The sequence below is a fragment of the Nothobranchius furzeri genome, chromosome 12 (assembly GCF_043380555.1).
Source record: "Nothobranchius furzeri strain GRZ-AD chromosome 12, NfurGRZ-RIMD1, whole genome shotgun sequence".
NCBI lineage: Eukaryota > Metazoa > Chordata > Actinopteri > Cyprinodontiformes > Nothobranchiidae > Nothobranchius > Nothobranchius furzeri.
The window spans coordinates 72,817,713-72,834,780 of record NC_091752.1 but is presented as its reverse complement, the minus strand read 5'-3'; the positions used below and the strand labels follow the sequence as shown (position 1 = coordinate 72,834,780).

The following is a 17,068-nucleotide window of genomic DNA, read 5'->3' as shown; positions in this document are numbered from 1 at the left end:
AGCAAATATTTCCAGATTCGCAGAACTTTGTCCATTATGAGGACCAAACAAGCTCAAATAACAGATGGTTAAACTGAGTGAGATTATGATCCTTTTACATAACTTTCAAAAATGATGAATAAGCTTGTAAAGAGTAAACAGGAATGTTTTTACTGTACCGTTTTTATTTTTTTAGGAGGACATATAGATAAAAATGACAGGCATAACATTACATTACATCATTTTACCGTAAAGGTTGATCACAAATGTTGTGAAAATTACCCCCCCCCCCCCCCCCGACACGGGGTGGGGACAGAATAATTTAGGGGAACACAATTTCTCACAACACCTGACCTCCAGGCTGACGTCACCGCTCCTCCATGTGTGAATCGTGACAGCTTCAAGATCTAACAGCCCTAGCTTGCTTCCTTCAGGACTGGTAGGTTGATAAAACAGTCATAATTATACATGCTTTTTTAACTGGTAGAGTAGCTATATGCTTTGTGTGGGTTAGGCTAGACAGGTTGGAAACTCATGAGTGGGCCACCGTAGCTGCAATACGTTCTCTGAACTGCACGGCGCTAAAGAGTCGCATTTTTTTAATCATGATTTCAATGGATTTCACACATGGAACCTTTAAATAAATAATATAGTAATGTACCGAAAAATATTCTAACAGAACCCTTCAAACCACTGAGCACATCATCTGTTGGGGCCTTATCCTTGATGTGCTTATCGATCTTAGATGTTTAATCCTGGACGATGACTCATACTCACTAGTCCTCGGCCTCCTTCCTTAAGGCTAGTGTACAGTCCAGAGGTGCAGGATTTGGGATGGCACCCTCCATGCATGGTTAGGAGCTTCTGTGTCATAACATCTGTGGTCAGTATTTCTTCCTTTGGCCAGCTTATTATTTCTGCAGGATATCTGATCACTGGCAGGGCGTAACTGTTTGCCCAGATCTTGTTCTTACCATTGAGCTGGCTTCTTAGGATTGGCCTTACTCCCCGTAGGTATTTCGCTGTGGCTCCTTTACTTATGGCTTCATTAAGGTTGCCATTTGCTTGTGGGAAACCAAAGTACTTGTAGCTTTCCTAAATGTCTGCTGTTGTTCCTTCTGGAAGGGATACCCCTTCTGTGTGGACTACCTTCCTGTTCTTCGGCACCATTCGACCACACTTCTCAAGTCTGAATGATATTCTGATATCAATGTTGTAGTTCCTGGTGGCGTGGATCAGTGAGTCAATGTCTCACTCGCTCTTGGCGTACATGTAGAGACAAGACAAGACAGTTTTATTTATATAGCACATTTCCTACACAAAGTAAACTCCATGTGCTAGGGGAGGTGGCTGACTGTGGTTCCATTCTTGAGTCAGTATCCATAGCCAGTCTTGTTGAGTCTTCGTCTGGAACCCGGAGAGTACAGACGCTTCTCTTTTCTCTCCCTTATCTTTTTTTTTACCCAAGGCTCTTGTCCTGTCTGTCTACAGGGCGCTTCTTTGGTTAATTGGTCATTCAATGCGATTGACAAGATTTTTTCAACAATGAGAATGGAGCAGGGGTCTCCTACTTGTCCACATAGAATGCACTTGGTGTTGTATATTTTAGATTCCTGGAAGGAGTGGAATATTATACGCCTTTCCCAGCTGTCCGTGGAAGACATCAAAGATGTATGGATCTTTGGGCTGATAATTATTGGATTTCTTCTGTTTGGAGTGGGATTTTTGGTATTTTGGAAAATTGGGAAGACGGGGGCGATTGGAGTGCAATCCGTACCCATGGAAAGTCTCAGCCATTTGGAAACTGCTCAGACTGTGACGTTACTCGAGGTGAATCGCAATCTAGAGGTTCTAGCTGTGTTGGTGCGCAAGATGGATGTGATCTTGGAGAAAGTCAGTGCACGGTATGGGCAAGCTTAAACCCAAAAATTGGATTTACTGAGACTGGAATGATCAGTTAAAAACTGAAAGGCCAACCCAAACAATTGTTCTTATATGAATCTGGCGCCCTGGTAGCCTTGAGCTGCGAGAAGAAAAAACATCCAAGAAGGAAGGCAGACAGATGCTGTGAAAACCCAACCTTGCCTTTGGATTGGTGGTCTTAGCCTGGCCAGGTCATCAACTGAAGGAGTCAACATACTCTTCATTCTCTGTCGATCTCCCTCCCACCTGTGATTCAACAGTGATCGAGCGCCTTTCCAAAAGGTGGCTACTCTGGAGGGAAAACAGGGTCCCAGCACCCTCGCCTACCTATTGAAGTCTCATGTTGTGAACTGTTTAATGTACGTGCCTATATGTTTGAGGTGGTTTTTTTGCATAGCAAAGCTACCCCGTTGGGAGTAACTGAAATGTCTTTTTTTCCCCTCCCCATCTTATCCTCATGTACCCCTTGCTATTTATCAGCAATTGAGTGCCGTGATGGCCGCTCTCGTGGTCTGCCTGTATCTCTTTTGTTCTACATGTTTTGTGTGTGTAACCTTGGACAGGCTGTACTGCGGAGACACGTTTCTATGCTTCAGGATGCTGGGGCACTTACAATAAAGTTGATTCTGAGTCTCATTATTTGGCTGAGAGGGTGTATGCAGAACAGCAATGGGGACAGGTGGTGTCCTTGGCAAATGTCACATTTGATGGAGACTTGTACAATTTTCTTGAAATTGGCTTCAAGGGTGGTTTTCCACAGCCCCATTAAGTTTGCATAGAAGGCTCTTAGAGTCCTGTTGATGTTGTGCAGCTGCAATCATTCAATGATCCATGAACACTGCATTGTCATAGGCTATCTTGTAATCAATCCAGGCCGTGCACAGGTTTACGTGTCTGGATTTGCAGTTTTGGGTGATTGTTCGGTCTATCAGCAGCTGATGTTTGGCTCATCTGGCATCTCTACTTTATCTCATGCCCTTCTGTTATTGGCTGATAGTTAGATGGGACTGTATCCTTGGAGGGGTCCTTCAGGATCAAGATTGTTCGCCCTTCAATTAACCATCCATCCCACCCTTTAGCAGCTGGTTCATTTGTGCTGCCAGGTGCTCATGCAGTGAGATTCTTAAGCCAGTAGGCATGGATTATGTCAGGTCGTGATGCTGTCAAGTTTTTCATACCTGATACTTTCTCCACTCTGTTATTATTACCTTGCCACACTTAAGCTGGTTGGGTCGAGGAGAGCCGGTTTATTCGTCTGACTTCACTTTCTCTCATGTGTCTCTTAAGCCCGGATCACACTGTGCGATTTTTGGCTGTTGAATAGGATTGTTCATGGCACATTGTGAGAACTCCAGAAAGGTGTCACACTGTACGGCTCAAGATGTCTGTTAGTCAGACTATACGATGTGTCGCTCCAGCAAGACATGCTACTTCATGAGCGCACCTCCTGAGATCATATGTCACTAAGCAGGCCGCTAACCACAACAAAGCTGAAAAGATAAAAACACTCCGCTCCGTGTGACATCTCACACCTGCTGTCACGCGCAGCTTCCTCTGTCCCTCTGCAGCAAAACGCTGCTGAACCATCCTTATCAGTTGGATATGTGAAATGTCCACCAACAGCAAAGGGATCTCATGTTTTTGTTGTTTTTTTTTGTTTGTGAGCACATCTCTCAGCTCTCATATATCACAAAATCATGGTTTTCACAATTCAGCGGATGGTCAAAAAATGTAGTTTAGTTATTTTAAGCATAACTCTGGTGTAAGTTGAGCTATGAACAATAATATAAACTGGTGTGTAGTTTATGATCTGCATTTTAAACATAAATTGAAATCGAAGCTCAGAGAGGTGGAACCTTGTTGCTGTGGCATCCCAAAGGTGTGTTTTCATTGGTCGGTTGCACACAGGAGTCAGCACGGTTGTAAACTGTTGGGGGCTGATTTGGGTTGTGAGAAGATTCAAAATGCTGTCGCGGAGCCGGCTAGACTGGATGACCACAGATTTGCAAATCACTCTCACGTTCACCATTTTTAAAATCACGATTAGGCTCCCAATGTGGGATTTTACTCAGACGGCCACAAATCGCACAGTGTGATTCGGGCTTTAGGCTCTTGGGTCCATATTTTCTCATTGTACCTTTCTGGAGCTCTGACAATTGGCTCACTTCTCTGTGTGCTGCCTTGATTTTGGCTATCAACCTTCTTTTCCATGGTGGGTATTGTTGCTCTTATAGCCAAGCATCTTAAGAATCACTGCCGCTGAAGTATGTATCAGCTCATTCGTTTCAGTGATGGTGGTTGTGGGGATTGTTCTCAGGACTGCATTCACATCTCCAAGGATTTCAGATGGTACTTCACTTAAGCATTGTAGTTGGCATTGGGGTTGCCTGGTGTCTATCTATCAGGTCAGTTGCTGCCTCGTTCATCGTTGTTTCACTTATTAGGGTTTCGTACCCATTCTCTGGATGGGGAGTTGATGTTACCTCTCCTCTGACCTTGTGTCCTGGCTCCCCCTTGCTGTAGCATTTGTGTTGTATCTTGTCAATGTCAAGTTGTGATAGCAGTTGTATGTGGATGTTGGAACACTGAGCTACTAGACATTTGACTGCTAGTGTTGAGTGTGGGCTTTGTAGTAACGATTCTTCCCGCATTCTCCGCAAGTAACCCTTCTGACTAGGGTTACTGGAGTAGTAGCATTAAAATAGATCCATGTTCTTACATCTCGCCCATTTTCGTCTTGTTTCAATGGCCCAATTTTCATCAGGGTGCTTTGGTTCCCCTACACCTTACGCAGACCTTGTTTGGCCGGGCAATGTCTGAGCCGGTATCTCATTCATTTCAGTTGGGGTAGGGAGGTATGAAGTATTATCATGATATGAGGTAGGCGAATAGCACCAAGTGTCTTGCCTAAGGGCCCACACTGGATGTTGGTATTTTTTCTGCCCCAACCCTGTTTGAAGTCCGGTGCTTATCTAGTTCAGCTATCCAGCTGCTATTATATATATCTACACAACATCACATGAAAATAATATTTGTACAACAATGTGTTTCGACTCTGTTGGCCAGCTAAAGGAGCCAGTTTATGACTGCGGGGTGTTGGTTTTGGCCGTACATACAGGAGTGATGTGTACGGCTTAAGGTGGGATACATTTGTGAGCCTCTAGATGGTGCAGTCAGTTAAAAAAATGATTTTGGGGTTATGAGACACAACAGTTCCCACTTAACTAAAATAAAATACCAATTTTATAGATATTAATTTGTTGGATGAATAATTCAATATTTTTGTAATTCAGTGTTTCTTTTGGTATTTCCTCAGCCATGTCCCATGAAGTGGAGCCTACAAGAGACATTCGTTGTGAGTTTTGTGGGGAATATTTTGAGAATCGTAAAGGTCTTTCCAGTCATGCCCGCTCTCACCTACGTCAAATGGGCATCACACAGTGGTCAGTCAATGGTTCACCCATTGACACCCTGAGGGAGATCATGAAGAAAAAAGGGACAGGTGGCTCATCCCAGTCCAACCAGGTTGTGAAGAAAGAGTTCAGCCATGGAGACATCAGTCCATTCTGGGAAAAAGTGGGTGGTGCCAGCAACTCGAAGAGTTTGGGTGTTTCAGGTTACCAATTCTCCAAATTCCGTAAATCTCCCCTCAGTTTAGTGCAGTCTGGATCAAAGTATCGTAAGCAGAGTGTAGGGGGTGTAGGTGCATCTTCTCCCCAATCGACAGGCAAATTTTTCAGGGTGTCCCCACTTGGCAAAAGGCCTTTATCAGAGTGCACCCAATCAGAAGAGTCTGCCAGCTCATCTACACATCGACTTAAGACTCTCTCATCACTTCCACATGACTTCTCCATTAAAAGAAAGCCATCACCAGACAAGCATGCACACCAGGGTAAGTTGTGTTTAATTTACTCATGCTGAATTCTGTTTGGTCATTGTTTTTACCCATTATCCTGATTTACTTCCTCCTTGTGGCTTTCAGACCCCAGCTGTGAGCTCTGTGGTTTCTACTTCGAAAACCGTAAGGCTTTAGCAAGCCACGCACGCGCCCACCTGAGGCAGTTTGGTGTGACTGAGTGGTCTGTAAATGGGTCTCCCATTGAGACGCTGAGTGCTTGGATGCGCAGCAGGCCACAGAAGGTGCTGGAGATGCACCGGAACTACATGCAGGGCAGTCGCTCTACCCTTAAGAAGGTGAGTTGTGGCTAATGTACTGAGTACCACTGAGGCCAGCAAGAGGGGCATCATGATTTGTTTGTTGTTTTCTCTTAAAAAAACAGCCCTATCAGTGGAATATTGGTCTTCTACAGAAGTTAAACAACTGCAGTGAGAGATCACAACTTATTGTGCTGTCCTTTTGACTCAGCCTCTCTCCTTCCTGATCCTTTGAATAGGCATAGTGCTTTGAGATCAAGCAGCCCTCAGCTGGTTGTACGAGAGACATGATGTTTCTTGGAAAACGTGCAGATGCAGATGTCTAGCAGCTCTGCGTGCCACTGTAAATGTCTTTACTCTTAGTTTAAAGAAATGACTGGGGACAGATACTTAATCTTCAGATGCGTTATTGCAAGCAACTGATGGATAAAAATTACCCCCCCCCCCCCCCCCCCCCCCCCAAAAAAAAGAAAAATTTATTTTCTAGAGCACCTTTTTTGTCTTTGTCACAGCTTTTGTAAGTTTTATACAGTGGGGCAAAAAGTATTTAGTCAGCCATCGATTGTGCAAGTTCTCCCACTTAAAATGATGACAGAGGTCAGTAATTTACATCATAGGTACACTTCAACTGTGAGAGACAGAATGTGAAAAAAAATCCATGAATTCACATGGCAGGATTTTGAAAGAATTTATTTGTAAATCAGGGTGGAAAATAAGTATTTGGTCACTTCAAACAAGGAAAATCTCTGGCTCTCACAGACTTGTAACGTCTTCTTTAAGAAGCTTTTCTGTCCTCCACTTGTTACCTGTATTAATGGCACCTGTTTGAACACATTGTCTGTATAAAAGACACCTGTCCACAGCCTCAAACAGTCAGAGTCCAAACTCCACTATGGCCAAGACCAAAGAGCTTTCAAAGGACACCAGGAAAATAATTGTAGACCTGCACCCGACTGGGAAGAGTGAATCTACAATAGGTAAGCAGCTTGGTGTGAAAAAATCAACTGTGGGAGCAATTATCAGAAAATTGAAGACATACAAGACCACTGATAATCTCCCTCGATCTGGGGCTCCACGCAAGATTTCATCCTGTGGGGTCAAAATGGTCATGAGAACGGTGAGCAAGAATCCCAGAACCACACGGGGGGACCTGGTGAATGACCTGCAGAGAGCTGGGACCACAGTAACAAAGGTCACCATCAGTAACACACTACAACGGCAGGGAATCAAATCCTGCAGTGCCAGACGTGTTCCGCTGCTGAAGCCAGTGCATGTCCAGGCCCGTCTGAAGTTTGCCAGAGAGCACATGGATGATACAGCAGAGGACTGGGAGAGTGTCATGTGGTCAGATGAAACCAAAGTAGAACTTTTTGGTATAAACTCAACTCTTCGTGTTTGGAGGAAGAAGAATACTGAGTTGCATCCCAAGAACACCATACCTACTGTGAAGTATGGGGGTGGGAACATCATGCTTTGGGGCTGTTTTTCTGCTAAGGGGACAGGACGACTGATCCGTGTTAAGGACAGAATGAATGGGGCCATGTATCGTGAGATTCTGAGCCAAAACCTCCTTCCATCAGTGAGAGCTTTGAAGATGAAACGTGGCTGGGTCTTCCAACACGACAATGATCCCAAACACACCGCCCGGGCAACAAAGGAGTGGCTCCGTAAGAAGCATTTGAAAGTCCTGGAGTGGCCTAGCCAGTCTCCAGACCTCAACCCCATAGAAAATCTGTGGAGGGAGTTGAAAGTCTGTGTTGCTCGGCGACGGCCCCAAAACATCACTGCTCTCGAGAAGATCTGCATGAAGGAATGGGCCAAAATACCAGCTACTGTGTGTGCAAACCTGGTAAAGATCTATAGTAATCGTTTGACCTCTGTTATTGCCAACAAAGGTTGTGTTACAAAGTATTGAGTTGAATTTTTGTTATTGACCAAATACTTATTTTCCACCCTGATTTACAAATAAATTCTTTAAAAATCCTGCCATGTGATTTCATGTTTTTTTCACATTCTGTCTCTCACAGTTGAAGTGTACCTATGATGAAAATTACTGACCTCTGTCATCATTTTAGGTGGGAGAACTTGCACAATCGGTGGCTGACTAAATAATTTTTTGCCCCACTGTATATGAGCACAAGAGTTTCATGGATTATCAGTTTTACTGTTAACCGCAGGATGAAATGGCGGAAGATTTTTAATTGAGACGTTGAGATTTCCCCAACTCCAACATCAGTAATGAAGAAAAAAGTTACATGGTAAATGACCTGTATTTGTATAGTGCCTTCCTAGGGTTCTACAAACCCACAAGGTGCTTCACAACATACATTTACACACATTCACATACTGCCCTGGGGCGCACTGACGGAGGAGAGGTTGCAGAACACTTGTGCTAACAGTCCCTCCGACAACCACCAGCAGGCTGCAGCCTGCAACTGCAGCAATCTCTGGTCGGAGCCGGGATGGAACCTGCAACCTTCCAATTACTGGATGACCCGCTCTACCTCCTGAGCTACTGTTGTCCCTATATATATATTTGTATATATCCATTCATCTGCCTTCCTGCCCACCCACCCACTCACCAAAACCAGTGGAGTGCAATTCACACAGACACATCTCACATGGAAGTCTCTTGTCTGTACGGCTTTAAGTGGGCCGGTACACTGTACCAAGCACTGGCGACTGGTGAATAATTGTTTTTGGTTGAGTGCATTTTAACATGTGTTGTGCCGAAAAGAACATGCCAGCCGAGATTTGCATGACCTGTTATGGGTAAGTGCATATGAATAACAAGGTTTTTAAAAACATTTTTACTAATACGGGATCCTGACGCGTTCTGGAAAACCTGGAAAATGATAGACCAATTTTCCAGTCATGGAAAACACATGGAAAATGGGGGAATTGCAAAATGGCCTGGAAATTTTTGAGTTGTCCTGGAAAATAATTTTTAGTCAACATACCCGCACTTACGTGGAAGTTTGGTCTGCTGCAACACGCCAAGCCAGGTGGAATGCCAACGCCACGTCCACATCCGGGTTAACGCCCACTTATATGCAATTGAATGAGTTACGTTGAGAATCCACCTGCTTGCAGCCATTTACACTCCCACCAAATCATGATTTATGCAAAAAAATAAACTTCACTTTATTTTAAAGTAGACAAATGGCAGTTAACAGTACTGTATTTTACTTCCTAATTAAAAACAAAGAGCAAAAACGTAACTCAACTAACACAACCAGTTTTTGTACAGAACGTTCAAGAACGGACACATGGTTCTGTCTATCATTCAGACCTCTGTTTCCCATCTGAACCTTAACTCTTCGGACTATTCCTTCTTTTCCCTCTGCAGTGCCAATCACACGACCCAGTTGCCACTGACATCTTGGAAGTACATCATCTTTAACAAGGACTATGTCATCCACCTTTACATTGCGGCGCAGTTTGTGCCATTTCTGTCTGAGAGAGATGTTACTGAGATATTACCATACCATACCATACCACCTTTATTTGTATAGCACTTTAAAAACACAGCCATATGTCTGACCAAAGTGCTGAACAGTCACACAATAATAGAGATAAAAAACATAAAACAGTACTATAAAATACAGCCAACAATAAAAAAAAGACAAGCCGATAAAAAAGCACCAATAAAAACCTTACAATGGATGTTAAAATAAGAGTAGTAAAAGTCAAATTAACAGCTAACTGTTAAAAGCAAGGGTAAAATAGTGTGTGTTTAGACTTAAAATCTGCCGAGGTGGATGCCAGTCGAACTGTGACTGGAAGTCCGTTCTACAGTTGAGGACCCGCGACAGAGAAAGCTCTTTGTCCGCATGATTTGTAACACGCTTTCGGGACCTCGAGGAGCAACAGGCTGGAGGCCCTGAGTGTGCGACCAGGAGTATAAGTTGAAAGAAGATCAGATAAGTACACGGGGGCAAGACCATGGAGGGATTTGAAAACAAAGAGTAGCATTTTATATTGGACCCTGAAAGTGATGGGCAACCAATGAAGGGATTTGAGAACTGGTGATATGTGTAGGGATGCACCGATGGATCGGCATTTGATCGTAATCGGCCGATAGCGCCCCTATCGGTTTTGATCGGAATTTTCAAAATAGATCAAAGCAAACCAATCAGGTAGGGTTGTCACGGTAACCAGTGTAGCGGTAAACCCCGGTATTAAAAAAAAGTTGACAATAATAAAAACCGTCTTGTTTTTTAAAAACACTATATTATCTCGGTGGGTTTACCGTGGCTGCGGTGTAGGCGCGGTGACCCTTACCAGCCACCGTATCATCGGCTGAAGTTGCCGGCGGCACATGCGCACTTTGTTGTTTACAACAAAACTTTCTTGAAGCTAAAGCTGAAATAATGGACAAAGGAGGAGACGGCAGCGCTCAGGAGGACATTTATTATCCCTCAAAGAAGACAAAGTCGGATGTACGGGCATCTTTTGGATATTTGAAGAATGCCGAGGGAGTTTATAGAAGACGGACGGCTATCCTGTTTGCAGCCCGAGACGAAAAAGTGTCTGTGAAAGGCAGCAACGCTTCAAATCTCATGACACATCTGCGTGACCATCACCCACAACTCTACAGTCAACGCAAGGCAAGCTAACGTTAGCGTTTTAGCTAAATGCGTGATCCGAGGATTTGGGTTGAGGGAGAATGCAACGAGTGGCTATATAAAGCAGCCGCAGCGCCGCTACCTGCATATAAACCGTGTAGCGGACACCCCCATGTTGAAATGACGCTATGCATTACGGGGCTCCCAGGGGCCGATAAGAGTTGGTCTCTCTCCGAGGATAATTATGAATTTAGCAATGATTACTGCCTGATGACATTTTCCCACATCTGCAAAGCTCACTGGAAAGAAACAAACCGAGGACAATATTCTCCTGATATAGGGTTTATTACTCAAGTAAGGGTAAAAAAGTATCTGATTAGAAGGCTACTTGAGTACTGAGTATCATCTGATCTAATATTTTTAAATGATGACATCAAACAGACATAAAATAAGAAGTTATGGGCAAATATTGGTATTTTAAAGACTAAAGGGGAAAATGTAAACAAATAAACAACATAATTACAAAATAACACATTTTAGGCAAAATTTAGACACAAACTAAGGACAATATTTCCTGACATACAGGGTTTATTTAATTTTGTGAAAATGTAGCACGTTTAAAAAAATACCGCAATAATACCGAAAATCGTGGTAATTTTGGTCACAATAACCGTGAGGTTAAATTTTCACACCGTGACAACCTTAATACAGACCATTTTAGATTAGGTTACATTTCCTTTATTCCCAGATTATGTAGTTTGTATCACTCATTATAATGTTGTAGAAAATTTCTGGCCAATCCACGTGATCGGTATCGGTTATCGGTATCGGTGATCAGCATTCTTTGATATCGGTATCGGTGATCGGCAGCAAAAAAACTGAACGGTGCATTCCTAGTAGGGATGAGCAAGTACACCACTATCTGTATCTGTTCAAAGAACTAAATTATCTGTATCTGTACTCGGAATGGGCGTGGCATAACCTGGAAGTGGGCGTGGTTTAACAGAAGTGGGCGTGGTTTACATCAATGTATTATTTTAAATCTGAAATTGATATGGATTGATCAGAAGTTGCTATGTGTTATTGTTTATTTGAAAACTATTTACAGAGCAGCCTCAGAATTGAGATTAAATATTTTTGATCACAATAGTAAAGGAACTATTACAGAACAAGTGTTTCAATAAAATCAGAACATGAATATTTAAGTGCATGGATTAATACATCTGAACTCATGCAGTAGGAACTAGGAAATATGAAATGCTAGAACCAGACAACTTTATATTTATTTTTTAATTTTAATTTGATTAAACTGATTTTTTTCTTAACGGACTTGGCATTTTCCCACACAAAGTTAAACAAAACAATGTAGATTAATGTGTGTGTGTGTGTGTGTGTGTGTGTGTGTGTGTGTGTGTGTGTGAGAGAGAGAGAGAGAGAGAGAGAGAGAGAGAGAGAGAGAGAGAGAGAGAGAGGGAGAGAGAAGGAGTTCAAAAAAATAAAAAGCCCGACCGGAGCTGAGGTAGTGACAACATCACGTCAGCTGTCTTGTCAAATGCACCATGTCAGTTACAAAAAAAGAACCTTTAAATATTCAACTGAAAAAGAGGCGAGCTGAAGAAAACCTAGGGAAAACTGAAGAAACGTGAGAAACAGTGAAGCAATCACAGCGAGATCCCTTACTGTCTGTGTGTGTGCGTGGATGAACAGGACGGACTGCGGTCCCGGCCGGCTAGAGAGTTTTGTGTGTAGGGAGGGGCGGACGCTCTATGTGACTGGCCAATCACAGAGCGTGAAGACAGTCAGTTACCAAATGAGGATTTTCCTTCAGCACGATTACAGATATTGACTCGTTTTACTCGTTTCATGCTCGTATTCGTCAAAAATGCTTTATCCGTACCGGATACTTGTCTGAAACGAGTATCCGGCTCATCCCTAATTCCTAGTTAGGTGCTGGCGCCTGTTAGTACGTGTTAGGTATCTAGCAGCTGCGTTTTGAATGAGTTGAAGTTGGGCAAGGGTTGACTTATTGACACCCAGCAAAACTGCATTTGAGTATTCGAGCCTAGATGTGATGAAAGCATGAACAACTGATTCCAAATTTTGGCGGAGTTGGAAAAAACAAGATTTTACAGTGGCGTCCATCCTTAGAGATGAATCCATCTTCACAGATGAATCCATCTTCACACCCAGGTTTGTCACAATGGTTTTTAGATTTTGAGAAACAGATGAAAGATCTGGGATTTGGAATGAGCTAGATCTGACCGGATTAAACCGGATCAGTTCAGTCTTGGAATCATTGAGATGCAGAAAATTTGTGGCCAGCCAACATTTCACATCACGTAGGCAATCTAGAAGAGGCTGGATGGATTGCTGGGGTTTCACCGACATGTAAATCTGACAGTCGTCAGCATATAAGTGATATTGAACAGAGTGTTTTTTAGGATTAAGCTGAGGGGAAGGAGGTAACAACAAAGGGCCTAGAATAGATCCCTGCGGGACCCCACACGAGAGAGGAGCAAAGCGAGATGAGATGTTGTTCAACACCACCTGTTGGGACCTGTTAGACAAATAAGACCTAAACCAAGTTAGGGCTGGACCACGTATTGCAGCAACCTCCTCTAAGCGTAATAAAAGGATGTCGTGGTCGACGGTGTCAAAGGCAGCGGACAGATCGAGAAGTAATAACACAGCATAGGAGCCAGAATCAGTAGCCATAAAAATGTCATTGAAGACACGGAGGAGAGAGGACTCAGTGCTGTGCAGGGGTCGAAAACCTGACTGAAAGACATCCATTATGTTATGATCGGCTAGATGAGTTGACAGCTGATCATAGACCAACTTCTCCAGAATTTTTGCCAGAAATGGAAGCTTGGAAATAGGGCGATAATTAGAATGAACCGAGGCGTCAAGGCCTGGTTTCTTTAGAAGTGGCTGACCCATAGCATGTTTGAAGACAGGGGGTACAACACTGGAAATAAGACTGGTATTGATGAAGTGTAGGATATAATGACCTATAGCTGGGAACACCTCTTTCAGGAGGTGTGGAGGAAGGATGTCGTCTTGGGAACCAGATGGTTTCATCGACGGAAGCAAAGATTGCAGGCATGGAAGGGAAATAGGTTCAAAGCTGAGGAAGGGTGCTGTATTAAAGGTTAAAGTAGGAAGGGTGTGCAGAGGGAGTGATAAGCTAGCCCTGATAGAGGAAACCTTATCAGAAAAGAAATCTAGAAACTGAGATTTCCGGGAGATTTGGTGCAATAACTGAGCAGTTGGACTCATGAGGAACGAGAACTGAATTTATAGTTTTTTAAAGAACTTTTTGATTGGACCGGTTTGCAGAAATAATTTTAGAAAAGTAATAGCTTCTGGCATGCATAACTGCTTGTTGATATTTGGATCAGAGGTCTTGCAAAATCTGATATGAAATCTGGAGGTGGTTTTTTCCATTTGCGCTCAGCCTGTCCACAAAGTTTTTTCAAACTTCGAGTATGAGAGTTGAGCCAAGGGTCAGATTTATGTTTGGAGTGAGCAGGTTTCAGAGGAGCAACAGAATTTAAGAATGTAAGACATTTATCATTAAAAAAAAGTGATCTGATCATCCAGGCTAAGCTGACTAGGCAGATCAGACACAGAAAAAGCACTGACAAAAGATCCTGCTGTTTCAGAGTTAACGATGCGCCATAACGAACGTGACGGACAGAGTGAATGATTGTTAACAGGTAAAAAAAAATATCAAAAGAAATAAGCATATGGTCAGACCAGCAGACTTCTAAAAGAGATGGATCATGTATGTGAGTGTACATGAGTTGGAGCATTTACAGACTGGGTCGAACCGAAAGCATCAGTTAGACTAAGAAAATCTGTGACAAATGGTTTTTCCAGACAGCAGATGTGAATATTAAAGTCTCCAGGAATGAGAACACGTTGATATCGAGCGAAAATCTCAGCTAGGAAAGCAGAGAAATCAGTTATGAAGTTCTTATTGTATCTGGGGGGCGGTAAATTAACGGGGGGGGGGGGAATTGCCAGTTCAAAAGCAGTCAGTTCAAAGGAGGTAATTTCGGTGGAAAAAGAAAAAGGATTAGAGGTAAATGAAGATTTGAAAAGTCAGAAGGCCTCCTCCACGGCCGCATTGTCTTGGAGAGTTTATAAATGAACATGCAGGGGGGAGAGTCTCCGCTAGAGTAGCTGACTCACCCGGAGCGATCCAGGATTCCACGACGCAGAGAAAGTTCAGTGCTCGATCACAGAAAAGCTCTCTTAGTATAAAAGTTTTATTTCTGATGGATCTTGCATTTATAAGAGCAACGCTGATGGAGGTCAAGTCTTGATGTTCATTCCGAGCCGTGGAGCAGACTGCTGATGACGTCGGCACTAGGAGAAGGTTTGCTGGGCAGATTCCACGACGGTGCAGCACCATTGACACAGAGCGGAGCTATGGTCCCGCCAGATCCCCGGGCAACTCCAACGGGATCAGACATGGAACTGCCGGATCCAGGGATCGCCAAGAGGAACACAGACTGGGCCCCATGCCTGAAGGAGGCAGGTGAGCCGGCCAGAAAACCTCTAAGCTTCACCAGTCGCCCGGCTCGACAGCCGCCACGGCAACGCTTCCAACACGGAAGCGACACGGCTTCCAACACAGGTAGAGAGGAGGTCCAGGGAGCAGCGGGCAAGAGGTATGATGGAAATCTTTCACGGCAGGTGGAGAAAGGCACATTGCCAATGGTATGTCCAAAAGAGTAGAGCGATCATACTTAATGATTGCAATTATGGGGGAATGAAAGTTCTGAAATATCACCAAAAACAATAGGACACCGCGAGGTGGATGGCCGGCCAAAAACACTGGCGCCATCTTGCCACACCCATCCATTACATCTCTTTTCCATCTGCTTCAGAATTGTTCTACAAGAAACTGTACTCTACACCACCTTTTAAGTGCATACACGAATTTGCCAAAAATTCCAGGTGGTGGTAAAGCGATTTTAGACTTCATAAGGATAAGATGATTAGGAGTGAGGGGTCCAGGTACGTTAGGTTTGTTAATGTAAACAGTTAAGGGACGACTATTAACAATAGCCATAGCCTCATGGGGCAGCAGTAGCTCAGGTGGTAGAGCGGGTCATGGGTTTGATTCCAGCTCCCGCCAGGGGTATCCTGCTGTTGTGTCCTTGGGCAAGAGTATTCACCCAACTTGCCTGTGTTAGTGGTGGTCAGAGGGGCCGACGGCGCCAAATGGCAGCCTCGCCTCTGTCAGACCTCCCCAGAGCGGCTGTGGCTAGAAGTAGCTTACCATCACTAGCAGTGTGTGAATGTGTGTGTGTGTGAAAGCGTCTTTGGGTGTCTAGAAAAGTGCTATATAAGTTCAATGCATTATTATTATTAAAAGAACACAAAACACATTTCTCTTTATGGCCTATATAGTTGTCATCATCAACGTTACATGATTTACAGAATACATGTGACCAACTAACATGTTCTACCACCGTATGTTTGGATCAAAACGTCAAAGTCGTTTTTATTGTCAATTCTACCACATGTGCAGGACATACAGGGAAACAAAATTGAGTTTCAGTGCACACAATTCAGAGATCAGACATACATGGGTAAGACACATGAATTGGTGTGGCCCCTCACACTCTCTATTGGGCGTTCCTATAGAGAAACCTTACATGTTCAAGCGTGTGTACCACACAGGTGCTCACATGGTGCTCTCATAAGTATGGACTGGGGCATTTTCAACACGTCATAAGGCTGTGGATGGCACTAAATGCACTGTGAGTTATTATCGTGTGATTGTTCAGTAAAACAATCCCGATCAATCCTAACCCTATTTCCTCACCAGGTTGAAGCAGTGATAGCTTACTCTAGTTGTATTGTTGTGTGTTGTTATTGTCTTTCTGCAGGTCTAGAAGCAGACTCTTGCTCATCATTGATTGTTTATTTTTGTGGAACCCTAACCTCTTACTTTTGTCTCTTCCTTTCTTTTTCACCTCTATCTCCGTGTCTGGTCGGAGTTAAAATGCATTAAAAAAACAACAATAAAATTTTAAGTATCGGGCGTGACATTAAAGCAGAAGCTTTGATGCTCCACCTGAGAGTAAATCTGTAAGGCTTGTCACCAGCATTCAGACATTAATTCTGTTTGTTTCACAGCCAGACAGGACACGGGGAGAAAAATAAAAAATTACAAAACTTACGACTCTAGTCTACAATCAATCTTTAAAAATACACAGAGGCTGTGATGCAAAAAACTACAATGCTAGAGTAGCATTAGGAGCAGTTGGAGCTACAATCAAGAACATGTGGACCATGTTCAATTTGGATTCTTATAAAAAAATATGTTAACTGTGGCATGTGTTTCTCTTTTCATTGTTCTTGGGTTTCTGTCATCTTTCCGTGACTTACGCTTTTCGCAGTGAATGCTTGTGACGTTGGCATGT

The 17,068-nt window shown here is 43.4% G+C and overlaps 1 protein-coding gene across 4 annotated transcripts in view; it reads left to right on the top strand.

The window, feature by feature from the left end:
- The window catches only part of wizb (WIZ zinc finger b), a 119,740-nt gene that overhangs the window by 82,781 nt on the left and 19,891 nt on the right, over positions 1–17,068 (top strand). For all 4 annotated transcript variants that reach the window (XM_054738612.2, XM_054738611.2, XM_054738610.2 and 1 more), the window contains 2 exons: positions 5,219–5,794; positions 5,885–6,096. In XM_054738612.2, coding sequence (XP_054594587.2) covers positions 5,219–5,794; positions 5,885–6,096 — 788 coding nt within the window. The remainder of the gene's footprint in view (positions 1–5,218; positions 5,795–5,884; positions 6,097–17,068) is intronic.